General features: G+C 39.2%; 1 protein-coding gene across 5 annotated transcripts; it reads left to right on the top strand.

Moving 5' to 3' along the window:
- The first annotated feature begins 1,101 nt into the window (after positions 1 to 1,101).
- On the top strand, positions 1,102 to 26,616 carry ZNF711 (zinc finger protein 711). 5 transcript variants are annotated; one of them, XM_035541156.2, is made up of 10 exons: positions 1,102 to 1,144; positions 10,283 to 10,403; positions 11,328 to 11,432; positions 13,014 to 13,544; positions 19,372 to 19,530; positions 20,267 to 20,413; positions 21,017 to 21,154; positions 22,546 to 22,593; positions 23,163 to 23,198; positions 23,775 to 26,616. In XM_035541156.2, exons 3-10 carry the CDS (start codon positions 11,354 to 11,356, stop codon positions 24,950 to 24,952), a joined length of 2,316 nt encoding a protein of 771 aa, XP_035397049.1. In that variant the 5' UTR covers positions 1,102 to 1,144; positions 10,283 to 10,403; positions 11,328 to 11,353; the 3' UTR covers positions 24,953 to 26,616. The 5 variants fall into 5 exon arrangements, with proteins under 5 accessions (XP_035397049.1, XP_035397045.1, XP_035397047.1 ...); XM_035541152.2 differs by having other exon boundaries at positions 23,163 to 23,306; XM_035541154.1 differs by lacking the exon at positions 1,102 to 1,144 and adding an exon at positions 6,440 to 6,580 and having other exon boundaries at positions 23,163 to 23,306.
- The last annotated feature ends 1,375 nt before the right edge of the window (positions 26,617 to 27,991 follow it).

Raw genomic sequence — 27,991 nt, 5'->3', positions numbered from 1 at the left:
TTGATAAAACAGTAGTTTGTGATTAGAATTGATTATGTAAATAAACCTTTGAGGTTATTTCTGTACAGGAGGTGTACATATAATTGAACTAAGTTATCAATAAAAAAAATACATATTTTTCTTCCTAATGGAGTTTTAAAAAGACAGTTGGTAAAGGAAAAGCTTATCATAAAAAGAAAAATGTAAACATTTTACAAAAAGAAAACTCAGCAGTTCTGAAAGGCATCTGTTACAACTGCAGAAGAGGGCCTTTAGCGTCAGTGGAAAATGAATTAAAAAGGAGTTGTCATGTCCTTTGACTGTCCTTAATTAAGGTGAGAATATTACCTGCGTATTGTACGTGTAAATCAGGAGCCAGTCATGCATTATATCAGAGACTGTAACCTTGTTTACCCCTCTTGGAATACCCATCTGTGATGTACTTTTTTTTTTCCTGTGAAAGTCATGTAATATCTACAGAATTTTTCTATCCCAAAAAATATTTTTGTAAGTGTTCCAAGAAGTGTGTGTGTATGTGTATTTTAGAGTCCTATATTCCTAATTGTTTGCAGTTAATTCAATGGAAAAATGAGGAAGGAAAGAAAATGCAGGACTTTCTTGCTAGAAGAGTAGTGTGAGGCTATGGATTATTTTCAAAGGGTCGGTAGGGGATCAGAAGAAATCAAAGTGGCCATGTCTGGCCACATTTTGTCTTCCACAATACTCCCGTGACTTCTTTGGCCCTCGTAAATGTTGGAGAAACCTTCTTTAGTTTAAAAACAAAATCAAACCACAATAGCAACAAAATGTATTGCTGCTGCTTTTCTGCCTGCTGAAATGTTTTTAAATATTTCAAAAACCTCTTTCAGTATGTGTACACGAAGTGTTTGTGTACACAAATATATTGTTATTTGCATAAAAGTAATCTTCCAAAGCCGTTGGTGAGTACACATTTGTAAAAACTGCATATGTTCAGGTACTAGTAAAAGAAACGTAGGTTGATTAGATGCAAAATTTTTAATATCAAGCATAACAGGAAGTGTATGTCATGCTAACAGTTTAATTTTAATCTCTTTCCAGAGATACTAATACCAGTGCTCCCTACTTCTGAAGTGTCTCAGCGTGCTGTGATCAATGAATGGACAATCCAAATGCTGAGAGATCAGTAAGACCTTGTGTGCTCTGTTACACAGAGAAAGTAATAGCTGTTAGAAAGCACTAGAAGTTATTGCAAAAAAAAAAAGTATAGAAGACAATTACAAAACAAAACATATTTCTGAAATTACCATCCCATTTGTTTGCTTTATATTTGATGACAGTTTAGCTTTCTGAATACCTGATTTTACAGTTTACACAGCTGTTTCTACATATTGCTTAAATTGTTGCGCATCTGTCTGGACCCATGTTCTTATGTGATTGTGTCCTGTGCCTAAATGATAAGAAGTACCTGTCACCTTTCTTCAGAAGAAATTCATGGGAAAAAAGGAAGACTCAAAAATTCAATGTGAGAAATGACAAATACGTATGCTAATCATCATTCTTCCTTTATTGCTTCCCAGGAGGGTTTAAATGCATCTTAAAAGGAAAGTTGGGGGAGCTGCATCTTTTCTTACTTTTCAAGACGGTTTGTCAAAGAAAGCTTCTACCGGGCACAGGTTTTGCTTCTTGGTGTCTGTTTGGCTTATCCATTTATTTGTGATGTTTGCCCCACTCTTTCATGATCTCTGTCCGTATGCTGGTGAACAATGGTTTCTAGTCTAATGCTTTTACTAGAACCATGAATTTCTCTGACTAAAATTAGGAAGATTCTCCAGGGCACTGTAGCACACAGAGCCTGCTGTTCCCTGACAGTATTTCTTTGTTTTTCCCCAAAGGAGCCAATATGTAAGGAAGAAAAACAACAAATTACATACAAGTTTGAACTGTGTAGTAAAGTCTGTATTCTTGTGTACTCCAATAACCCAAGGAATTAGGTAGAAGGGAGGGCTCTGTTCTCAGGCACAGCCACCTAGGCCCACTGACACTGGCAGCATTGTGCAAGCGCAACCAAGGCACTTTGCTTCCCAGTGTCTCAAGATGCATCAAATTGACTAACTATTGACTGACGCAGCAAACAGCCTGTGAACCCATTCCATTCTCCCTTGTTTCTTCATAATTTTGTCTTCCTTAGTCATCTTGTCGATACAAACAGCTCAAATGTTTTGCCTTTAAAAATGCAGTTTGTCTTTGTAACTTGCTTTGTGAATAATGAAAATAAATGAAGCTATGGAAAATTGACTACCTTACCACTAACTAACAAATAAAAGATACTGAAGTCCTGGATATTTTTCCCATTTTCCAAAAAGTTTCAATCATATTATAATTAATGATTCTTAATGTTAGTTGATATGTGAAACTGTAAGACAAAACCAGAATCTTAAGGTGTTCAGAAACATGCAAATACTGGCATTTCATATTTATAAATCAGAATTCCCTCCCTGCAAGCAGCTTCGTGGCGTAACTGCACCCTGGAATTTTCCATGCTCTCCACAACTCTCAGCAATTGCCCAGACTGTATTGGCTTTCCTATGCAAGTATGGTTGTGGAGTCTGAATAGGTTTCTGGCTTCTCTATCATTTTGCTTTTTGTTCCTTGCAAGAATTTAGTGAGTAGGTATGGCTTCCTACTGGGGAAAAAAAAAGGAGGGGCGTCTCCAAAGCTGACAGTTTTTCTTGGCTCTGTAAGGTAGGTGCCATCTTGGCTGGTGTTCTTTAAATCTCCAGCCACAACTGCTTTTTTTATTATTTTACTTTTTTTAAGTTTCTGTTTCTTCTCCAGTGTAACAGCTATCTGAATTGTCACCAATGTTATTTTTGCTACTGCAAGAAACTGGTAGGCATTTAAGTCTGGACCTAGAATGTATTGAGGGCAGATTTGCCAGCTGTTAAATCACGTAATTATAGGGTCATTTTTCATGGTGAGCTGAAAATGCACGCACCAAAATTCATTGAAAAGAAACCAGAGATTTTCTGAATGTGAACTGCTTGTAAACCTGCATTACAGTGTCCTCTGGGGTTGCACACAGCCCTGAACAATGCATTTACACATCAGCATTAACAATTTTGTTGCTGATTAAAGCACAGAAAAAAAAATAATTATTCATACTAGTAACATCTGTACAACCACTTTGAAGTAGCATCTTGTCTCACCAAAGGATGAAACATGGAAGAATGCCATTGCTTTTACTGGTCTCACCCACTTCTTTCTATAGGCATGTTCAGTGGAAGTATCCTACCGTCACCCAGTTCCTCTTCAGTTTCTATCAGGAATAAGTGAAAATAGTTCTCTGTTATCTTCTGAATCATAACAGAAATTGTGGTGCTAACACATCTGTTTAGATCTTAGGCTATCAGTTTATTATAGCAGGACTATGTTTATTATATTATTATATAAATCAGGTCTCAATGTGTCCGAATTTTTTGCATGAATGAATTCTTTTCATCACTTCTTACCCTCCAGTAGTGGCGTAATTTAAAGAACTCATTGTTATTGACCTCTAGCTCCATTCACCAAACTGTAAGTGACTGCAGAATTTAATGTAAGAGTGTCTAGTTTGATATCCCACCACTCCTTTGAAAAGGAGTAGGGTAAAGAGATTAGACAGTCCTGTCATATGTACTTGGTGCTGGCAAGAGAGATCTGGAAGGTAGGCACTCGTGCTACTTGAGAATAAAGTTTCACAGAAAACAAAGCTTTCCTGCTCAGACTTCTCTGCTCATTACTCTCAGGCAGATCAAGAGTTGCAGGACATTAGCCAAGGGGACAGGCACTTCTCCTGATCACCGCTTGTGATCAGATCATCAATCTTAACATCAGGCGGTGGTATGTGAAAAAGAAGTGTGAAGAAACTGCTTGAAATACTCTGGTGTCACTAATAGCAACAATGATAATTTTAAGGAATACCTTTTTGGTTATGTCATCTGTAAAGCATTGTGCTTTGGATGTTTGTCTCTTACCTGGAGAGCAGAGAAGCTCTGCAATTCCTTAAAACCTGTGTGTTTGAGCTGAAGGGCAAGGAGCAATTCTGGTCTTTCTGCTAGTTGTCATGGTTATGATGTGCTACTTCCCTGTCAGGTATAAATATTTTAAATTGCTGTATGATGTGGTGATTTGGCCTTTGCGCATTCTTTCTGATTCAGTGCAGTGACTTTTGTTATTTGGATACCTGCAGTCCTGGTACCTCGGGTTGGGTTGGGTTGGGTTTGGTTTGGTGTGGTGGTGTTGGTTTTGTTTTGGTTTGTTTCATTCTGTACTTCTGACCACTGCTTTGGATTGCTTTTCTTTGTAACTGCTACCTTGCTCTGCACATTCACATGTTGGGTCTGATGATGTGTGCTGTGTCACGCTGTTGGCAGTAGCCTTGTTGCTACTTTACGCTCATTCTACTTTTGAGATTTCCCTTGATATTATTCCAGAAGAGAGAATACAGCACAGATAGGATTTTGTTGAAGAAAGATAATTATCTTTCTTCTTCTGCTCTTCTGATTGAATCACCTTGTAAGATTCACTCACTTCCACAAGAATTCAGTCTTGCAAATACCCATTCATTTTTCCCCTCATTCCTAATTGTGTTGATCAGTTTGAAATAATTTTCTCATCAGAATGTCTACCTTTTACTAGAGCATCTATAAAATCTAGAGCATCTATAAGATCTACAATAATTCTTAATTACTGTATTTACTATGGTGTGTGGAATGTTATGGCCAGCAGCTTCACTCCATTACTCTGCTGCTTGTGTCTTAAAAGAAAGAAAATGTGGGGGGGAGGAAGTGGGGTGTGTGAAACACAGAAGTCTTCAAGCTGAATACTTAAGTGAAAGTCCATGAATAAGAATTCTGTGAGATTTCCAGAAGGAAAAAAAAAATACATATATATATATATATATAACTCTATGTAACTGCAAATTATAGTTATATAGTGCAAAATGAAATTTACTTGCATGATTGAGGTGTCTAAACGTGGGTGACTTGTACCATTTTTGATGCTCAGTACCACTGAATCTGGTGTCGTGCTGCTGTTTATAGAAGAGGCAGGACCTTCTGAAGGTTCCTTCGTTGTATCTGCCATATCCATTTCAGACATCCTGTTAGACATTTAGGTAACTGAATTCCACTGTCCGTGAACAAAATTAATTTGAAATGTAACTGTAAAGGCAAAACTTTATAAAACAAAGGTTCATTTCTGTGAGTTATCTATATTTCAGCCAGGTGAAGAGAAAAGTTGTTTTTGTATCCCTAACGATGTTTGAAATTCGACCATGCAGTACACAGAACAATTCAACAAAGTTTATGCACCAATCTAACAAGTCAGTTTCTGAACCAGAGTTGTGTGTGTGCTGGAATACTCTTAGCTTTGAGCAGGTTTAGAAGAATTAATGTGTACAACCCGTTGGTTGTAGCAGAGAGTACACCTGATAGGCTTCTCCAGAAGTCCAAAATTGTATATGTTTACACCTGTAAGTGTAAATTAGCCATTTTTAGGTGGTGAATAATTTTACTAATGTTGTTACTGAGATACATTCATGCTAGCATGATCCCCATGGGTATTCTGAGAATGTTTAGTTTTGCTTCATCTGCTTGCAAAGTGAGTGAATTAAGTCAAAAAAACTAAGAATAGCTACACGGGAGTTGACACCACATCATTCACGTTGGTGCAGATCTCCACAATGTGGTTGTGGGGAGAAAACGTTTCCCAGTGCTTCTGAGTCAGTGCAGCATGTACTTTGTAGTTACAGGGTGTAAGGTTTGGAGAGACGGGATTACATCACGTTGTATCGAAAATCCGATTTCTTAATTTTTTATTCTTTTTTGAATACTTGATTAAGAGATGAAGTATGAGGGTTTAGCATATACATTATGTGCGTAGGTAATGACTATATCAATCATTAGTAGATTTCATCAATTGTTAATAGAGAGCTGTAAATGGTAAATACTTAGGACCTGCACTTTGTTAGGGATCAATATTAACTCCCTAGAACAATATTTTTTCTTCTTTGCTGGACCTACCGCTTGAGTACTGCCTGGACCTACCCATTGAGTACTACAGGGGTAGCAGTGGAGGTGATGGTATTGACGCAGACACGTCCAAAGCAATGAGAAAAGCTGCCTTCACAGTCACATCTGTGCCACCAGTTTCTTTCAATGTTATGTCAGGGTTTTCTTTTGTTAAGAGTATTTTTGGTGGCAGTGGTACTGGCCAGAATGATTTTAAGTACTGTACAAAACAAAAACGTGCCTTTAACGTCTTAGTACTGTGCGAGAATGAAGTAAAGGCCCTGAGGGCTGCCTTGGGCTGCCTTTGTTTGCTGCGGGTGAGGGCAGCGAGGCCGTAGCAGTGCGCTGGGGCATCCCCGTGCCCTCTTGGGGCGTTGTGCAGCCGTGCTGCGGTCTGTGCCCTCTGAGACAACCGGGAGTAGGGGCAGGAGCACGGCCGGGCCCTGCGGGGAGCCCGCTGCTTGGGATTTTGGAAGCGCTTTCTTTCGGCCAGGCCTTCCCAAGCGTGCCCTGAGCCAGGGCCCCGCCGGAGCACCCGGGGGGAGCCCCGGGCCGCCCCGCCAGCCCCGGTACGGCTGTCACCGTGCCCCCCCGGTTGTCCCCGCGGAACGGGGCCGGGCGGGGAGGGGGTACTTCCCTGCCGCCCCCGTCCCGCAGCAGGCGCCGGTCCCCCCGCCGAGGCGCGGGGCCGGTGCGGGCCGCTCGGGACGGGTGCAGGCCGTGGGGGGCCGCCGAGGGCCGCGGGGGCCGCCCCGCGCCCCCCCTCCCCGCCCCGCCCGCGGGGCCGTTGCCCCCCTCCCCGCTCCCCCCGCCGCGCACAGGCGCGCTCGGCGGCGCGGGCAGCGTGAGGGCAGCGGCCTCGGCGCGGCGGGTGCGCCTGCTCGGCGCGCGGGGCCCGCAGCGGCGCGCAGTGACGTGCGGCGGCCGCGGCGAGGCCGGCGGCGAGCGGGCGGGCGGGCGGGCGGCGGGGGGAGGGGAGCAGGCCGCGCGCGCTCGCGCCCCGCCGCCGCCCGGCCCGGCCCGGCGGCCCCCAGCGCCGGTCCCGCGGCGAGGCGACGCCCGCACAGGTGAGCGGGGCCGGGGGACGACGGAGGCGGGGAGGCCCCGCCGCAGGCCGCGCCCGGGGCCCGCCGGCGGCGGCGCCGCCGCAGCCGGGCCCGGCCGCCGCCGCCCCTCAGCGGGCCGCCCGGCCTCGGCCGCTGCCGGCCGGTGCCGCGCCGGGCGGGCGGGGGCGGGCGGCGCCGGCGGGCCTTGCGGCCGAGGGGCCTTCGCGGGCGGCCAGAAAATGGCGGAAAACAAAATGTCGGCCGGGGAGGGAGGCGGGGAGGGAAGGAGGGCCGCGGCTGCCCGGGCCGGCGGGACGGGGCCTCCCCCGCCTCTCGGAGCCGCCGGGCGAGGGAGGAGCGGCGGCGGGGCGGGGGCCCGCAGCGCTCCGGCGGGGCCCAGCGGCGGGCGGCCCCGCGGCCTCTTTGTCCCCGCGCCGCGCCCCACCCCGCGGCCGCCTCTCCCCGCCCTCCGCCGCGGCCGCCCTGCAGCGCGCAGCCCCGGCACGGCCCCGCGGGTGGCCGCGGGCGGGGCGCGGAGCCCCCCGGCCGCTCCCGGTCTTTGTCCCTCGGCGGGGCTCCGAGCCCCGGCCGCGCGGGGGCTGCCCGCTGAACGCCACCGCGGACCGGGGCCGGCGCGGGGCTGCCGTTTCCTCCGCCGTGTTTTGGGAGTCGGGGCCTCTCTGCGGTTCCTGCCAGAGCAGGGCGCGTCGCGTGGCGTTCCCATTGGTCGCTGGGCTGAAAAATCGGGGAAAACCGCAACCCATGACTGAAATGTCTTCGAAGGAGGACAGTTCTCTGCTGTTCCTATTGAACTCGAGTTGTAGGAGATAAGACAGCTGCTCTGAGTTTGTGCACCGCATACGAGTTTGTCACGTTACGTTGGAACGCTTCTGTATCTGAGCATGGTCCTTTCAGTTTAATCAAAATGTCATATACAGCCTAAAAATACCTGCATCTCCGGGCTAAGTATGCTGTTGCGGTTTACTTCATTGTATGTAAACAAGACCTACATATTGCTTAGAAGAATTTCACTGTTTCGTATGAGTACCCAAGGGCTGACCACACAAATCTACTTCACAGGACAATGTCTCACCTGAGCATTTGGGTAGTAATTGTTTATTGAAACTGTGGAGATACTTTGCATTTGCGGGACCCCTCTGTTCAGGACATACAGAGATGTATTAAATACATACTTTGTATGTGGATTTATTAAGTTACAACTGGTGTTTTGTAGAAATGTCTTGCACCCTATAAAATTTCAGATTTTTATTTTGAATATGATAGCAGTGCCTGGAAGCCATCATATTAATGGGAGCATCATTGTGCCTCTGGATACAGGGAAGCCACCCTTTTTTCCCTGGGAAGTGTAGAATTGCTGAGGCCTTCCTTTTTTTCCACACCTTAAAATACTTCGCCATCAATTTGGGGTGCTTGCTGAAAGCTTTCTCAAAGAAAACTAAAATGTTAATGCATATTTTATGTTGTTATGGAAAGAGTAAACTCGCAATAAATCAATGTATATACACAAAGCGATGTTTATAATGGCCTGTGCCTTTACCACTTTTTCAGTTGAGTGTTAGGAGTTAAGTGTGGTCGTCCCAAACTGCCAAGCATTATCTTTGATTTATAAAATACTGTTTACGTGGTGTTTCTGCCTCTAGACAGAGAGGTCATATATTCTCTTTTTCATTGTACAATTTATTGCCTGGTCTCAACTGAGCCCAGTCTGAAGAAGAGCTTGGTACAAAGAACTGAAATATTTCTGCAGGTTGAAATCAACCTTCTCCCTAAGCTAGTTAGAAAGGTAACTGTAGCCTTCAAAAAAGGAAACCAATATCAAATCCATACACATTTTAACAATTTAGGCTCAAGACACTGCTCTAGGAGTCTCAGTTCAGGTTTCATTATTTTTATTTTGGAATCTGATGGTAATATACTCCTTTTTATTGCAAGAAAACGTGCTATAATTAATGAAAATGTTAGCAAAATATTCTAATGTGAAATTATGTTATTGGCTAATGCTAATAAAGCATTTTCACGGCGTTTTCTTTTAAATGCATAGATGAGAGGGGTCAAGAGCAATAACTGGAGGTCTTAATAGTTTGGTGGAAGAGGATAATGAGAGTGTACAGACTTGTGGCTTTCCAGCGTATTTCTCAATGTCCCTTTTCAAAAGCTTTGTTTGGAACACATCTGTAATTGTGTGGGTGTATAACAGTGTACTACAGAAGAAAGCACAGTTAATCCCTGCTACCTTTTTTTGCTGCTAATAAGAATGAAATTTGCATGTATATGTAGTGTGTGAGATTAAATCATCTGCACTGCTGAACTTTACGAGGAAAAATAACCAATTGCAGCGGAATTGCAGGCCTTCTCTGTCGTTAATTGTTCCAGCATGAGCAACAAAGGGGTTGGTTGCCTGCTGTCATTGCGTTCTTCTTAAGATCCCAAATTAGATATAAAAAAAAAAACTCTGATTTAATAGTTGATGCTATTTTGTCCTTTGCCCGCACTGAGGGTTTATAAGAGTGCACTTAATAGTGGCTGGATACCGCTTGCATCAACCAGAGCACACCTTCAAGATGTTTGTTGCTAGTGCGTCGTCGTTCTTCTCTCTTGTTAGGGAAAATTGGAGACAGTTGCAGTACGTGCCCAAAAGGTGCCGTCTTTGGGAATTTTCATAGTCTTGTTAGTTACTGGGAAAATAGACTTCTTGGCAATGGTTCCCTTTCCTAGCAGAAATTTTAATTGTAATTAAAACAGTAGTCTTACTTTGTACTGAATTTTCTACATAGCACAGTATATAGTATACTTATATTTGAGTATCTAATTATATCATCTGAAAATAAATTAAATAGCGTGTTAAAAAGGAAGAAAACCCTAGCGTATTCTTCCTGTAGTCTGAGACTGATATAATTTAAGATAGTTTTTCATGGTAGCTTATGTTTAGAAAAGGATTATATAAAGATAAAGGCTGTGATTGGAAATCGTTAGAGCACTGCATTAATTCTGAAATTGCTGTGTTAAATTAACCATTGGTTGGCTGGTGTTTGAGCGTTGTGTTAAGGTTCTGAAGTTGCTTTGTTATTACACTGGTGAACGAATTTGATCTTGAAGCTAAAATTTTAAAACAATGCGAAATCTGAGTGACATTTACAGGGAGAAAGTGTTGCAAGGGTGATGGTGACAAGAGGTGATGCAAGTTCTGTTTCTTTGTATCCTCAGTTTAGTTGGAACCTCCTCGGGGTGGAACAGTGACTTGTGCCTGAAACTGCCATCGTTGCAGACTGCTTGCTGCTTCCTTCACTTGAGGATTTCAAGTTCCTTCCTTGACAATGAAGATGCAGTAAGCATGGATTGTTTTCCACGTTTTTTTTTTTCTCCACGCTTTCTCCATCAAAAGCTTTAAAGGGTCAGTTTCCTATTAGAGGGATACTGCAGATAGCTGTGTAAGACCAGGTTTGCCCTGGCAGCAGAAGTGAGGTGGCACAGAAGGGACAGTGTTGGAAGATCAGACTTCTAGAATAACCCAGCAGTTTTGAAATAAAACGTCAACCAGCACGGATAGTAGGCCGCTAGCACTGGGGTGGTGAGTGGAGGTGTCAGCACAGCCGTCCGTCAAGCACTGCCGTTCTTCTGGAAGTTTCAGGCAGTGGGGACGTTGAAATAAGTTGGTCTTTCTTACGCTTAGCTGCTGCCTGCTACCGTGGGTAACTGCGCTGTGCGTGCGAATCTGAGTGCCAGTGAAATTTTCTGCTAGGTCTTTTTGTCAGACTTTTTTTTAATGATACAGAGGAGTTCATACAGAGCTCCTGAAAATCACCTTCAGCACTTTTGTTCTCAGAAATCCAGAGCACCGTGCAGTTTTTCAGAACTTACCTATGATTAAACAACCATGAAATTTACACGTTGAACATTTGTTTTGAAATAGCTGATAGATACAAAGTTGTGAAAGAATCTGAAAAATTGTTACAGTTCTGTGCTTTCCTCAATGCAGTGTACTCTATGCATCTAGGATTGCCAGCCATAATAGATAATTAGTTGAAAGGGTATATGCAGGTTGTATATGGCAATATTTGCAGGAGTTTAGGTCAAAAAATATAAAACCATGAGAAAAAAGCAAGGTGAATTGTACGAAGTACTGCATGCTTTTTTCTTGAACTTGTGGATAAATGTTTTTCTGTGGCTGTCAGTGTGACACATGAATCCAGTAAAGCTGGTCAACAAAATAGTGCTGTGTTTAACACAAATCTGGATTTTGTTTTTGCAGGTATTTGTGAATGAATTTAGCTGAATATGGATCCAGGTGGTGGAAGTCTTGGGCTGCAAGCGCAAGAATCCAAAATGCCTCACACTATGATTATGCAGGACTTTGGTAAACATTTTATCTATTAAACGTTAATGAATAAAATCAAGACTGCTTTTAGGGTTTTGCTTTATGTTTGTAAGCTATCTCAAGATGTTAAGTTGACAAATAAAACAGTGGCATTTGCATGGCTTTTTGGAGAAATTTCAAATGATTATATATATATATATATATATATATATATATAAGTGATGTATAATAAGGCTTTGTATACTTTGGTTGCTGATGGACTTTGGTTGCTGATCTTGAAATGGTCACCTATTCCAAAAAATTGAAGTAACTTCAAAAAAAAAAAAAAAAGTCATCTGTGGCCCAAAGCACTCAAGCTGAGACAGGAGATGTTACAGGGGGAGTTCAGAGGCTTTGTGGTGTGTGTGCCTCTGCTTGAGATAACACTGACTGGCTGCTACATCTCCTGTGTACCAGTACAGGTATTTACGTCTGAGCTTTTGTGTAGTTGCCTTGATCACTGTCTCCATTTTAGGAGATGTAAATAAGGTGGGAAATAATGTCTTTGTGTGGCAACAGATAACTTGATATGTAGGAAACAATTTACAAATTTAACTAAATCTTCATGTTCTATGTGTACTTAGAAGTCTTCACTCAAGAACATCAGTCCAGGGGCTGCACTGTTGTAACAAAACTTATCTGGAAATTATTTTTTTTAATTAGCGGTTTCTTATGATGACAATGGTAGATAACCAGAATAATTTTGAAGGTTTAGAGAAAGGACAGCAAGAAGTCTGCACTCTCTTCCTTGTGGGTCTCCTTTTCTTGCATTGTGGCAGGAGTAGACCTTCTCAAACACTGAGCTTGTGTCTTTGCTCTGACATGAATTATTGTCTTTTAGAGCGTGCTGAAATAATTGTGTTTGCTGTACAATGTTGAATAATTTTAATACTTTTTTTCATTGTGATAAGAACCATGTTCTTGGATGTTTTATCCATTAAGATTAAATCTGCTGTTTCTGGTTGCGTTAAAATAAACCACTCTGTGGTCCCTTTTTACATATAGAAAAGTACGTTGCAAGTAGGACTGACCAGTCAAGTCTGTTAATGAAAAACCAGTTTCTGCTTCTAGCTATTCCTTGCAACGTGGCACAGCGTTGCAAATTGTACTATAAATATGGCATACAACAGAATATTTTTATCAAGGCCCATCCAGCGTAAAGGATCAGAGTCCTTTTGTTGTAACAGCAGTTAATGGATTGTTACCACACTTCCAGTAACAAGACGTTTATGAATGCTTAAATTGCTACCGTAATCAAATATTTTCTTACTGGAATAAAAAAAAAAAAAAAAAAGGAAATTGCAAACTGATCAACAGTTTTTAACATATCAGCATTGTAAAACCTGAATTTGGCAAACTCTGCAAGATGCCTTAAAGAAGAGTCGGGTTTTGTTTTTCTTAAAGAATACAGACTACTTTGAATAGTCTTTTTCTGGTGAAATGTCAAATGCGGATTGCTGACAAGTAGCAGCAGTTTTGCACATCTGTGTTTACCTTATCTATACAATTATTCTGTTCCTTAGATAAACTCTGCTAATGCAATAATCCTAACATTTTTCCTCGTTGATAATTGTTTTGTAGTGGCTGGAATGGCCGGCACTGCTCATATTGACGGAGACCATATCGTTGTGTCAGTCCCCGAAGCTGTCCTAGTGTCTGATGTTGTTACTGATGATGGAATAACCCTGGATCATGGCTTAGCAGCTGAAGTTGTCCAAGGACCTGACATCATCACTGAAACTGATGTTGTAACAGAAGGTGTAATTGTTCCCGATTCTGTTTTGGAAACTGATGTTGCTATCGAAGAAGCTTTAGATACCAGCGATCATGTTTTGACTTCTGATCTAATAACAGAAACTGTTAGAGTTCCTGATCAGGTGTTTGTGGCTGATCTTGTTACGGGTCCTGATGGACACTTGGAGCACGTGGTGCAAGACTCTGTGTCGGGAGCCAACTCGCCTACAATGGTTTCGGAGGAAGTCCTTGTAACGAACTCAGATTCTGAGGCAGTCATTCAAGCAGCTGGTACTGTTCCTGGCTCCACGGTGACTATAAAAACGGAAGATGATGATGATGGCAAGAGCACATCTGAAGACTACTTAATGATATCTTGTAAGTTAAACAAAGGTAGATAATGAATAGGAGGTTATCTAAAGTAGAAGTGGTCTAGTGGGGAGAAATTACTATAACTGGACTCTTGATCCACTCTGTACTGGAACTCCCAAAACATATTTAATTTCATAGTTAATTCTTGTCAGGATTTGGGTTTGTGTAATGAAAAATCCATTATCACTGATACAGCAAGAAAAATAATGACTTTCATGCTGTTGAGTATGTATGCTTCTGCTTCTGAAACCAGATATTCCTGAAAATTAAGAAAAACAACATTTCAAAGTTAAATATTCCATATACTTCGAGTATGCAACTTTTTTTAAAATACAGAGTCGTATTACTATATTATGGAGGTTCACGTAAAAATTACATGTTGGGTTTAATCGATAGAATACAGCAAAGGAAAAGGCCTTTTAAAGATACCATACTCGTTTCTTTCTCTTATTTGTCAACAAAGTATTTTTGTTAGCTGAATTGAAAATTATAGCAGTCATGTTATCTTACGTTACACTGTTGTGGACTGAACTTGACGTTAGGGGGTTGTGTGCATTAACTGATCAGCTTTCCAAAAATGCAAAATGGCTGCCTGGTTCAGTTTCCACACAGCATTCAGACCCTGTACAAAGTTGGTGAGAAAGCAGTGTGGTCATACGCTATTTGTTGAGCAAGAGCTACCACAAGCATTAGCAAAATTATACCTTAGGTATATGATGTTTCTTGAGTGGCTAAACTATGCTCTTAAGATAACAGGTTTTTTTTGTTGTGCACACAAATTTGATGAAATGTATGATTGTTTATTTTAAATTTTTGACTTCTCCGAGTTAGCTATTGAAATGTGAGTAGGTCAAAACAGATTTTATTTAGTCAGAACCAATATGTCTTAAAAAAAACCAAAAGTGCCAAGTGTGTTGAAGTGTCAGTCTCTTCACAGTAAGCACCATTTATTAAAAAAATTCAGGGTGTGACTGATCAGTGATTATAATGATTTCAGTATTTCATACATGCAATATAGCACTCTTCATAGCACTTCCACACAACATATTTTTAGTATTTATTTTCCATTCAGTAGAGGGTGGACAGCAATGATTTTTTTAATCATTCTATCATTACAATATTGTCATGTATCAGCCGTGGAAGTTGCAAAGTTCTTTGGAAAAAGAAGCAAAAAAAACTCAGTCTAAACCAAATCAGACATACAACAGAAAAACCCGTGTGTTTGTAAATAAAGGAACGCCACTTTTACAGTCAGTTGTTTCATTGAAAACATTCCTCCTTTCTGACAGAGTACTTACGATGAGTTGTATTCTGTAACTGCGGTATTTCCAACTGCACCTTTGTAATTGTAAGTAAAGTCATCTTTGGAATTCCTTCTTAGATAGATGTGTGATTTGATGATACTGATCACTGTGCTTAGACCAGAGCATCGTAGCCTTCAGTAACAGTTACCTGTGGGCTCAGCTGCGCCCGGTCCATACGTAATGTTGGCAGGTGTTCTCAAGCCTGGTGATGACTTCTGCAACGTTTCAAAGCCAGTTTGAGACCCAGTTTTAAGCAAATCACATCTGTGTGTACTTACAACCATGATACATGTTTGAGTAAACACAGTTGGAAGCTACATTATTGGTCTGGAATTCTGTTCTAAAGTAACCGTTTTTAGGTGTACATGAAGGCAGTCTCTTGTCTCTGTTAAGTTTGGAGGCTGTGTTGTGCTGGGTGGGCCAGCTTAACCCAACAAAGTGTGTGGACTGAAAAGTCTTGGTTTTGATGCACACATAAGACGTGCCACAGGCTATGCATAATCCTCTTTTTTAAATCTCTGGAATACCCGTTGAAAAGGTACTTGTAAAAAGCAAATTAATACAAAATAAACACACAGTATGCTCATGTACCCATCCGTCTCCTACTGAGATGTGAAAATTATAAACAGTGTATCCCATTTAGCCCGAGAGGGGTTAGCACGCTTGTAGCTTAAAGCATACCCTTTTTTGTTTTTCAGGTTTGCGATATTCAGACCCACAGGGGATTGCCAGCTCCCGATCCGTGTGTTGGCCCTGCATGCACTATGTTGGTGACCTCATACCCACCAAAGAACAACACTGGAGCTGGCCTTTAGGGGTAAGGTACTGTTCCGCCACCGCCGCCTTTGTAGTGTATGACAATACAGTGTTACGTAGTTTGCTGAACATTTTAGTTTTAATACTCCTATATTGTAACCTATGGGATATAGAATAAGTATATCAGACATTAGAAAAATAAGAAAAATTGTAAAACCATGGGACTTATCTTGCCCTCCTGTTATCCCTGTGGGCTCCTGTGGTGGGTGTGATATCACCAGCATAGTGCATGCTGAGGCATCACATGAATTGGGAGCTGGCAATCCACGGTGAATCTGGACATCACACACCTGAAAACAGCTAAGGTAAGTTTAACATTAGAAGTGTGCTGAGTTTTCCTTTAAACCTTGTCGTTCAGGAGGATTCAGCATATATTTATAAAGGTTCTCTGTTGTGTTTTTTCAGTTAATTTTAAATGACGAGATAATAATATATAGTGCTTCTGGTGGATGAGTCAGATGTGGAAGACACTTTCTTATTCTTCCCTTGACATAAAGTAAGCATTCCTGTTCCTGGGCACTATCACTGGGAAAAGGCATGAGATAATTTAACGTTGTTGAGTTAGCAGTGTGTAATTGAAATCATATTACTTAGACAATAGAATGTTTTCATGATCTTTTTTTAAAAAAAAATAAAGTCCTAATATTTTGGAACTTTTCAAAGATTACATGTCCTGCTGTGTTGTTTTATTGCTTATCTAAATGTGTTTTAAAAAATAAATTGAAACTATCAAATTTACTTTGTATAAGGTGGCAATTTAAGCAGTAGCAATTGCTGAGCCAATGGCTTATGTTGCTGATATATTTCAAACAAACGGCAACATCTTACAGTAGGTGGTCTATATCAGTAACATTTTCTCAGTCTACTTAATATTTTTCAAATTTTGTTATATTTCACTTTGGTTTCCTAAAAGAAGTGATTTCAGAGGCCCTTGATATACAGGCTTCCTGATCTGGTTCCATAACTTCATCTTGAATTGTAGAGACTGAAGATCTTTGAAAACGCACACGATGGTTGATGGTGTGGGAGTAACCACTAATTTTAAAAATACTGCTGTGAGTTTGCAGTAGCTTTACTGGGTTTTTACTGTTTTGTTGTTGTTGTTTTGTTTTTAAAAGGCATTACAAATTTGAGGGCTTTACTTGAAATGGTAAAATACAGCATTTGAGCGTACATACTATATTCATGTATTTTAATTTAAATTTTAGGCTGAAAATATTTATTCTTGTTTAAAAACTGAAAAATTCCTCTTTTTTTCTCTATGTAATCTTTATTGAATTGGTATTGATGTCCTGGTAAGGCAACTAATCTAAAATTCTGTGTTTATTCTTATACTATTTCACCAGATACACAGTGATGTCCAGTCACTGTCATACAACGTTAGTTAAATTGTTGGGAAATTTGTCTGTAAAGGAAACATTATCACATATAAGTGATTGCTCCACTGTTCAGTAGGAAGTTGCTGTACTGCTTCCACTACTGAAATACTTACTTTCTGTGTTAAATTGATAATACGTTTATAAAATTTTGCAGTTTAGAAAAAGTTGATGTTGCTTGAGTTGCAGATTTGAAAATAACTCTGATACCACCTGCCAATTCTAAGGTTACAGTAACAGCATACAGTTAGTGATTTCTTCCACCCAGCCTTTCACTTTTCTTTCTGTGTTTTGGCAGTATATCTAGTCATACAGCTACACACATATGTATATAATCGCTCCTGCCTTGTATTATTAGTTACCTTTGATCCTTTAAAGACTCATGTATGCAGTGGGACCATCCATTGTGCTAAAATTAAACGTGTGTATCATATTGAAGAATTTGGATAAGTTGTGGCTTGCTTGCTTGTGGTGTTGGTACTCTTATATTGCCCTGCAAGGTAATTTGAAAGTAATGTACTGCGTGTCAGATTTGAACAGATCAAGGTATTGATGTTGCTGGCATTAATTTTAATAGAGATACGGTTTCAATTAAAACCATTCTAAAAACTTTTTTCTAGAGGAAATTTTTATCTATTTCCCCTGATCTGAGTTTGATTCTTTTTGGCTATTCAATTAAACTGCTGCTTACAAAGAGAAACAGATCTCAACTTTTTTGCATTCCCTTTAATTTTTTTTCAAAACGTATGATTTAATTTTTGGAGGTTCTAAAATGAAATATTACTTACTTCATATCTAGTTCTGTTCTCAGTAACTTCTGTTCCCTTCTGATGCAGTCCAAGATTTCTGAAATAAGGTTCCTCAGTGTGTAGGTGAAAAATGGTGGATATCTGCTTGGATAGGTGTATCTCTGGAATCCTGTCTGTGTGTGGGAAGAGCTTAGTTTGGGATTGCTGTGGTGGATTCCAGCCCTGCTGCAGGAGAGGCATCTGCTCTTTTTCTAGCAGGTTCTGAACCACCTCACGTGAATGCCTGGAGTTTTAAGAAAAGCTTAAACTTGTGCCTCGGTGTGCCAGGCTGTAGCCTGAGGTAGTTAAAAGCAGCTCTTCAAGAGCAGTCATTGCTGCACGGGGAGCAGGAAGCTTAGAGGGGGATTGGGAACCACCGCAGCCATCCCAAGGTAAGCCATCCCCCCCTCAGTAACCAGAGCCTCAGCGGCCCCGTTGAGCCCACTCAGGCCTTACTCGTGAAACACTGCTGCTGCTTAAATATTAATATAAGTGATTGGTTTTTAACTTTGTATGCACATATTTTAGTGTTACATATGCAATAAATTGCAGTCCATGAACTGTATTCAGTTCAGGTTTTATTTATGTTCTGTGGAATTCTTCCGTTTAGAGAGCGCATTCCGTGTGTGTTACCTAGGCTTGGCTTGGCCATCTGCAGAGAAGCCACTGTTAGCCACTGAGAGGAGCGTTGTCAGTACCTACGTCAGAAAGGTGCTTGGTTCAGCGGCCTCTGTGTTAGCAATTCGGGATATATATCTGTATAAACAGATACCTGTGTGCGCACCTTTTTTACCAAAATAGTTTTCCTTGTCAACTTCTAATGGTTTGAATGTGTTTTTGTTGAAACAACGAGCATTTTGAAAATGTAGACCAAATGCATCAGAGTTAGTAAGATGGATACATAAGGAACAAGAAGTCTATTTCAGATTGTATTATTTGGATTTATTTTCACCTCGTCTTTTAATTGGCTATATATTACACAGTAGTCTTTGTTAATTTTTATGTTTTCAAGTGATAACATGAATAAAATCATAATTTCGTTTTGCGTGAAGAGGTAGTCAAATTTTTGATGCACACTTCTATCACTGGAAATGTAGTCAGGAGTCATCACTCATGATAAGAGTATCTACCACTAAGTGTTGGTCACCGGTATTTTAGGGTAGGGAAGAAGCTTCTTGGAACTCTTAGACTGTAACAGGCAATTCTGGGCTTGTTTTTAACATTTTTGGATATGTATGTTTAATTTTACTATCTGATACATTTTTGCTTTCTAAGTGTGATAGTTTCAGAAAAAACGCTGTGGTGACAAACTCTCTAGTGTTCTTAACTCTGTAATTCATTACATGTTTCCAGAGTTGCAACAAAAAAATGAGTACTGAAATTTTGGAATCTCTTTCACGTACCTTAAGATGAACTATTTTGTGAAGTCCATATATGGCAACAAAACTTTATTATGCATGGGGATAATAGTGAAGAAAATGATGCTACTGATTACTCTGACTTTTAATAAATGTATTTGAGCCTCATTGTTATTCTCTCATCTTTACAGTGGATGATGTTGGAGAAAAACTGGATCATATAGGAAGCACTCCCTTGAAAATCAGTACTGAGGTGGCAAATGAAGAAGTTGCTAAAGATGATGGGTTTGGTTCAGAAGTTATCAAAGTGTACATATTTAAAGCTGAAGCTGAAGATGATGTCGAAATAGGTACCTTTCGAATTCTGTATTTTTCCAGTAGTAAAAAAGTGTTTTGTGGTCTTTCTGTTTGTTAATTTCGTGTAATACACTGATCACAATGGTCTGTGGAGTGTTGACATTTGTGGAGATTGCTCATATACAATTAATGCTGCAGGTGTTATTTTCAGGTTCAGGTCAACAAAGTAACTACATATTTTGCTGTCCCATTTTGAATGGATAGTATCTGATTCTGTTGAAGGCCAGTGTTTTTTTCTGTAAGGTTCCTGCAATTTTAGTATTTGGTCCTTCATTTCTTTAAAGTATAAGAAAGGTTGTGAAAACTATGTGCTTCTGAAGGCTATGGGGAAAGGATCTAGCATATAGAAGGAGCATGTTAACGTCCCTTACCTGTTGTAACATCTGTTTCATCTGCCATTTCCTACATGATTGTCAGGGCCTGGTCTTAAAGTATGGTTCCTTCCTCTGGGGATAGGTTGCCAGTCTTGAGGAACAGACTGCTAATGCAGCAGCAGGAAGAACCAAAATTTCTAATGGCTGAAAGCTAATTTACAGCAGGGACATTCTTGTGTGGCACTCTCACTGCTTCCGATTACCATTCTTAACGACAGACATGGACGCAAAAACATTTAATTGGAGTTTTTATAAAATAGCTTTATTGTAAATAAAAAAAACCTTCAGTCTGAAATTAATCTTGAAAGTGGTTTTGTTTACGTTCACTTAATGTGTTTAACTTTTTTCGTTAAAGGTGGAACAGAAATTGTCACAGAGAGTGATTTTCACAATGGACATTCAGTAGCTGGAGTAATTGAACAAGGTGGTGTTGGTAGAATGCAGCGAGAAAAAATGGTTTACATGGCTGTTAAGGACTCTTCTCAGGAAGATGAAGATATTAGTAAGCATAATAAGAAACATTTTTGTTTCTCATGCTGTTTTGTACAACAATATAAGCATCATTCTCAAGGACTTTTTTAATTTTTCTGAAGGATTCTTCAGCCTGAAGTAGTAGAAAACTAAGCTCATCTTCCCTAAAAATAAAGAGCAGGCTATAATTATTTTAAAGTGATGTGGATAAAATGCACTTTGTGCATACTGTATGCAATCATTTCATTATTTATATTAAATTTAACATGTCCATGGACGAAGTTAATGAGGTTAGTCAAATTTCTCATTTTTCTGTTTTCCTATTGTGAATTACCTTGTTTAATCAGCTTTCTGGCAAAGTGGCAAATAAATGTCATCAGTTACAAGTTTCTAATTTTCTAATTTTGAATTTATATTGGTATTTATTTTGTATTTATTTTTATTGATACGTGTTTTCTCTCTTTAAGGAATGTCTGAATAAACAATGATCCCCTAAGAGAAGGGGTGGTTCTAAATGCCAAAGGAAGAAAAGTAATTTATAATGGGTATCAATCAGAGTGAGAGCATATTAAATGAAAGACAATCAAGGATGAGCAGAGTGAAATTTAAGATATATTTTTCTCCTTTAATCCAGGCTGTGCTGAAATAGCAGATGAAGTTTATATGGAAGTTATTGTAGGTGAGGAAGAAGCTACATCACTTCCAGACACACAGCTTGAAGACTCTGGTGTGAATAAAACTTTTGTCCCTGTTGCTTGGGCTGCTGCTTACGGTAGGAGTCAGTATACTTATTTTCTGAAAATCCCTTGCATTATTTTTTTCCCCAATCTAGCTTCCAGAATCTCTGTGCAATTGTCATAATCTTTCACCTTTCCTTAGGGGTTTGGAAACAGCTCCTTCTGATCTATTAGCAGTGTCAGTTAGTGGAGTTGATATAATGCTGTGAAAAATTCTTTTCTGCATAATTCGCAACCTTTTACACATAAGGTCCTTGGCTTTTTGCAGTTCAGATACAAAGAAAATGATCCCATTTTTACAGTGGTGTTTTTTTGGTGTTTTTTATTATTATTTATTTATTTTTATTTTCTCAATGCTGGCTTGTCAAACAGTGGTCAGATTACTTAAGTAGTTGGTTGTCTTGAGTATAACAAATGGGTTGCTATATGTTGAGTCTTATGAAGTAGAAAGGAAAGCTGTTTGGAGGATTTTGGTACTCTTGTTCTAATTACCATCTCAGATGTACAGAATTTGTGGGTTTTTGCTGGTTGAAGTCAGCTGTTGAAGATCTTACAAAAGCAAGGATAGGTTTAAGTATTTTACATTAACTAGGAGGGAGGGAGAATAACTTCAAAAGTACTAGGAAGAGATGTGTGAAGCTGTTCCTGATAACTTCATTTTATACAGCATGTTTTAAACGTGTTATTCCTTTAAATTATGAAAGAAAAAATAAAATTTGTTTTCTGCAGCAATGTTTTAAATTGTAGAAGTATCTTATCAGGACATGACAAATTCTGAACATTCTCTGATTTCATACTTATTTTTTCCAGGATTTTGGCATATTAAACGTATATTAAGAGGGTATCAGATCAGCATCACTAGTTGGGCTGATGAAGTGGTTTTGAACCACAAAGCCTTGTCACTTAGCAGTAAACACTTTTAATCCAAAATGAGGAACATACTCTTAAAGCGTTACTTCTCCATCTGGTAGAACTTCGTAGTGTCTCATATAGATGAGTGCTGAATGGCTGATAAGGCAGAAGTCTTACTATCTGCCTAGTTCTATTCTGGAAAGATAAAGTACTTTCATCTCAAAAACAAATTGTGGATTTTGGGTATCCTCATTTCTGGATTGGTATCCAAGGTTATTTATAAGGTTGAAAGTTTTCAGAAACGAGCTTATTAACAGTGAGAAGCAGAAAAGACAGCATGGTAAGCATGCAAACACAATTTCTGTGGATATTGACTACTGACAAAGATGTGATTTTTATTTCTTGGTGTGCATAATTATGAAATACTGAACTGATGTGAACTGCACATCTCAGTTTGGACAGATAGAGCTGTTACTTTTTAGTTAGGTTGGTTTTCCCTCATTCTCAGATTTTCAAAGCCGTCATCTTTAAAAAGAACTTTAATTTGTAATGACTAAAGTACCATTTTCTGCAGGAGATGAAAGACGACTACCCAGAAGATATGAAGATGGTCAAGCGGCAGGTAAGAACATGCAAATGTGCTGCGTAGAACTCTAAAACTTAGGCTTTTAAAAATATGTATGTTTGTGTCATAGTTCTCCTGATCAGTGAGTGCAAAAATAGTCCGTGAAGTATATGTTGAAGGAGTAGTCCTTCTCTAGTATTTAGAAATGAAAACAATTTTAGATGTGTTGTTGGCCTTCAGAGTGGGTGGGGAAGCTGGGAGGATCTGCAACCTGGGTTTTATATACAGTTTTATAGTCAGAACAGAGAATGCAGTTGGTGAGAAGTAAGTTCAAGTTAGATAAAAGCAAACAACCAGCATAACTTGTAAGAATTAATGTCTTGAGAAGTATGAGGTATCAAGGAATGTATCTGAGAATGAATCAATGTTTAAAGAAATACGTTCTTTTGCCAACAACAAAGGTAGTGCTTTATACTGGCACTCTATTTTTTGTATATGTTCATTGTAGAGGAATGGGTGATATTTGTTTTTAAAAGTAGTAGATATGTTGCTGTGCAATTCCAATCATCAGTCCCAAAGAAAAAAGTTGTTTAAGGTTTTTTATGGTGTTTAATTTTTGTTTCTAGGGAATAACTTGGATACACGATTAGAAAACAAAAACGGTAATGCAACACAATACCTGCAGATTTGTGATAGCATTAGCACTAATAGAGTGCTAAAACAAAAAAACAAGAAAAGGAGGAGAGGAGAGGCCAGGCAATGGCAAACAGGTAAACACTGTATGGTTATGTGTATTCTCATGGAGTGGTACTTACTCCATTACTATTCCTTTTTATTTTTATTTTTTCCCCAAACTGGTGCAGAATTAAAAAATATAAAAGGTGATTTGCAGATTTCCTGTGTCCTTCCCCCCTCCAATTCTGTGCATAGAAAATGTGGTAATTTCTGCTCTTGAAGTCAGTATGCTTTGGGCTGATGTAATTCATTTGAACTTTGCAAGCTATTAAAAAGTAATCGTGGATATACTCACTGTACATCTGATACCACTTATCTATTTGGGCAGTTTCTAAAACAAAATACATAAACGGTAGGTGCTGTGGATTGGTTGTTTTTAAACTGCTGAACTCTGTCTGCTGCAAGTGTAAGTGCATGAATCTGAACAGCAGTTGGCTGATTTTAAACTTCTTAATCTGTGAATTTGTTTCCTTCATAACTTGTTTTTGTTTGTTTAAAAACAGCTGTTATAATAGGTCCTGATGGACAGCCCTTAACAGTTTACCCTTGTCATATATGTGGGAAAAAATTTAAATCCAGAGGATTCTTGAAAAGGCATATGAAGAATCATCCAGATCATATGATTAAGAAGAAATACCAGTGTACAGACTGTGACTTTACAACTAACAAAAAAGTAAGTTTCCACAATCATCTGGAAAGCCATAAACTTATAAATAAAGTTGATAAAGCCCATGAGTTTACAGAATATACGAGAAGATACAGAGAAGCAAGCCCATTGAGCTCTAATAAACTAATACTGAGGGACAAGGAGCCTAAACTGCACAAGTGCAAATATTGTGACTATGAATCTGCAGAGCAGGGACTACTCAATAGACATCTACTTGCAGTTCACAGTAAGAACTTCCCTCATGTTTGTGTGGAGTGTGGGAAAGGATTCCGTCATCCATCAGAGCTGAAAAAGCACATGAGGACCCACACTGGGGAAAAGCCATACCAGTGTCAGCACTGTGTCTTCAGATGTGCTGATCAGTCCAATCTGAAAACTCACATCAAAACCAAACACGGGACTGATTTGCCATTTAAATGTGAGCACTGTCCCCAGGCTTTTACAGATGAAAAAGAACTGCAGCAGCACACAGAATTATTTCAAGGGCATAAGACTCATCAGTGTCCACATTGTGACCATAAGAGCACCAATTCAAGTGACCTGAAGCGACACATTATTTCAGTTCATACAAAGGATTTTCCCCACAAATGTGAGGTATGTGAAAAAGGCTTCCATCGTCCATCTGAGCTCAAAAAGCATAGTGAAACCCATAAAGGTAAAAAGATACATCAGTGTAGACACTGTGACTTTAAAACATCAGATCCTTTTGTACTGAGTGGGCATATCCTCTCAGTTCACACCAAGGACCTGCCTTTTAAATGCAAAAGATGTAAAAGAGGATTTAGGCTGCAAAATGAACTTAAGAAGCACATGAAGACCCACAGTGGAAGAAAAGTTTATCAGTGCCAGTATTGTGAATATAGCACTACGGATGCATCAGGCTTTAAACGGCATGTAATATCAATACACACAAAAGACTATCCACATAGGTGTGAGTATTGCAAAAAGGGGTTCCGTAGACCATCAGAAAAAAATCAGCATATAATGAGGCACCACAAAGAGGCCATAATGTAATATATGATGTCAAGAAGGAAGCAATTTAGAAACTGTGATATGCTAATTGGGGAAAAAAAAAATCTCATGAACTGTTTCTCCTGGTTTCAAAGCTTGATATTAAATCATAACTTTACATTCTTTGTATTAAAAGTCTTAAAAGTATTAGGGTTGACAGGGGATCTCATAGCCCTATGATTGTTGCTTATCAGAACCTGAAGAGCACTATAGAATGCAGAAAGATGGATGAATGTCTTAAATTTGCAGAAAGATGGATGAATGTCTTCAAATTAATAGTATTACACATTGTTAAGCTATAGAAGACAAAAAGATGATTGTGTTATCCATTTTGTCAGTAAGAGCATTTGTCTCCAATATGAAAACAGTTCAGATATATGGTGGGGTTATTTACAAATTGTTTGCTGAGGCAACTGAGTCTAGCTTCTTGTGCAGTTTTGAAAGAAGAGTATTAGTCAGTCACTTGATCATAACGTTTTTAAATTGTGCCTGGAAATTATATTCTAGAAATGGTGAGATTTAGGGGTTGTCCCTCTTTTTTTTTTTTCCTAAAAAAAAAGACACATTTCATTGGGAAACTTTTTCGTTTCCTTTATTAGTTAGGTCCAACACGTAATTTTTTAAAGGTTTTCAAAGCTGCTAACCTATTTTATTGCAGGATATGATGTTTAAAATATAGCATTATGTTATGATCTCAGAGGTGGTGTTCTGGTGCTAGGGTTAAAGATGTGTATGTATATAATTTCCCTTTTTTATCTGAAACTACAGTTGAATGTTGTTCAGTATGGCACATAACAAGATTAACTTTGAATCTGACTTTTTTTTAAGGATAAAATGGATGCAGCTGATAGTGTTGTGACTCAACACTAGTTTTTTCTCAATACCTTCAGATCTCAAAATAATATTAAAGAGAAAGTTGGAAAAATTATAGTTTACTTTTTTTTAATTAAAAGTCAGAGTACTTAGAAGTTGTGTAGGGCAGTGTTCTTAACAGGTATGACTATTACTGTCCTACCTCCTAATATGAAATTTTCAGTATAAACATAAAATTGCACCTTTTAATCAATTCTTAAAAAAAAATCTATACCGTGCTATAAACATGCATTTTCAATCTGTAAGAAAGTATATATGCAGTATTTAACCAGAGAAATATGCTGCCACTAGAGTTTGGAGGTGGATCTTCAGTTTACAGTGTATACATTTAAAATATGCATCCCTTTAAACAATGCTTTGTGTTAGCATGCTGCAAATCAAATGGCGCTTAATATAACAAGCTGGTCTAGGGCTATTTAATGAAAAACCTGTTCATAAATGTTACGCATATAATGTGTATTTTTTACTCTTTTTAGTTGCTTCATGTTTGCACACAGCTGTTCACATGATAAATTGTAACTTCATGCTATATTGTGGCTTTGTGTTTCAGATAATGTTCATATTTTGTTTTTGCACCAGATGAGAATCAGTTCCTTGAGAAAATTTTTTTTTTATATTTCTAAACTTCAGAAAGTTAAATTTGGGAAATCTCTTAGAAAAATATGTGTTTTATGTGGCTGTAAAAAATGATGTACACGCTGTAAAATAAGATTGTCACTGTTATGTGGGATTATTATTTCTAAATGTGTTACTCATCGTAACGGGCATACAATAAAATGCATCTCTTGCACTCCAAATTTTTTGGAGTTTACTTTTCATTTATGGTGATTTAGGAAAGTCTCATTCTGTGGAAATTTGCCTAACATTTTAATTACATTATTATTCCCTAATTTAAAATGCAATAACATCTCAAGTTAAGGGCTTACTTGAGGTATGTTTATCAGACTGCTGAGGGGGGAATATTGGGGTTTTAACTGACCCTTTAAAGTTACAGGTGTAGTGTAATTAAGTTTATTTCTAAAATAATTATCAAATGTGATATTGACATGCCTTTGAAATTCTTTCTTTTAAGTGAAGACAACATTAGATTTCTCGTATTTTGGGAAAAGACAGGTAGGTATTGCCTTAACTATGTAATAAGAACAGTCAGCAAAATGCTAAAAATAGTCTTAATTTTCTTCATTTTAGAATACTTGAAGTATGACATCAGTAATTTAAAACTTTAAGAAAAGAGTGCAGTGTTAAACGAACTCCTACTCAAGGATTTCCAACGGGCTCTTAACCAGTGAAGTCTTAGGTTTGTAATAACAAGTAGAAATTATGCAGACATTGTGAATTTATTAATCTGGTTTGTTTATAATACTTTCTTTTGTATGTCCAGCATTCAGAGGAGGAGGAGGAGGCAGTAGCGTTCAAAAAGTCTTAGAAATTGAACTTGTGTTTTGTTGATAATTTTAATGTTTTATTCCTGAAAATTATATTGAATGCGTAGACGGAAGGAGATTCTTCATAGCAGACTGAAGATGATCGTTCTGCCTCTGTGACCAAGCACAGATCCGTGCTGGCTCATTTTTCCAGCTTAAGGATGGAGAGAATAACCAGGTACTTAAGTATTTCTGACATCATCTTTAGCAAACCTTGTAAAAGCGCTCAGTCCTCATTGCTTAAGGATCCATCACGGTTCATGTGGTACAGAACAGCCCATGGGGGCTACATACAAAAGAAATTAAGCTTCTGGAAAGCCAGCATTTTAGATGGTGATAGAAATGTAGACGTAATGCCTGTGAGCATTACATTCAAATCATATTTTGATACCTCTTAACTATTCATGCTTGGTATTCGGTAGTGAACTGTATTAACATTCATTTGCAGCGTATGTTTGAGGATAACGGTAGTGTTTCTTCCAACATACCTTCCTGGAACGCGAAAATCTGTGAGGAATATGTTTTTCAAGATGGAAGGGAGGAAATAGTGGTTGGAAAAGCTACAGCTTTAGTTGGTTATTATCAGCTAAAGTACAAATACGGGGAAGTAAGGAGGACTTGAAGAAAGGTGCAGGCTAGTACAATCTCCTGTGGATGAGCCCTGCTCTTTGTGACAGCTAGATGGAGAAGCTGAGTTAAGTTTAACATGATGGTTATAGGCAGCCTTTTCCAATATGAAGTCTCA

Source organism: Cygnus atratus, chromosome 13 (genome assembly GCF_013377495.2).
Source record: "Cygnus atratus isolate AKBS03 ecotype Queensland, Australia chromosome 13, CAtr_DNAZoo_HiC_assembly, whole genome shotgun sequence".
Classification (NCBI taxonomy): domain Eukaryota; kingdom Metazoa; phylum Chordata; class Aves; order Anseriformes; family Anatidae; genus Cygnus; species Cygnus atratus.
The sequence above is the reverse complement of the archived record's forward strand: the minus strand, read 5'-3'. Positions and strand labels throughout refer to the sequence as shown.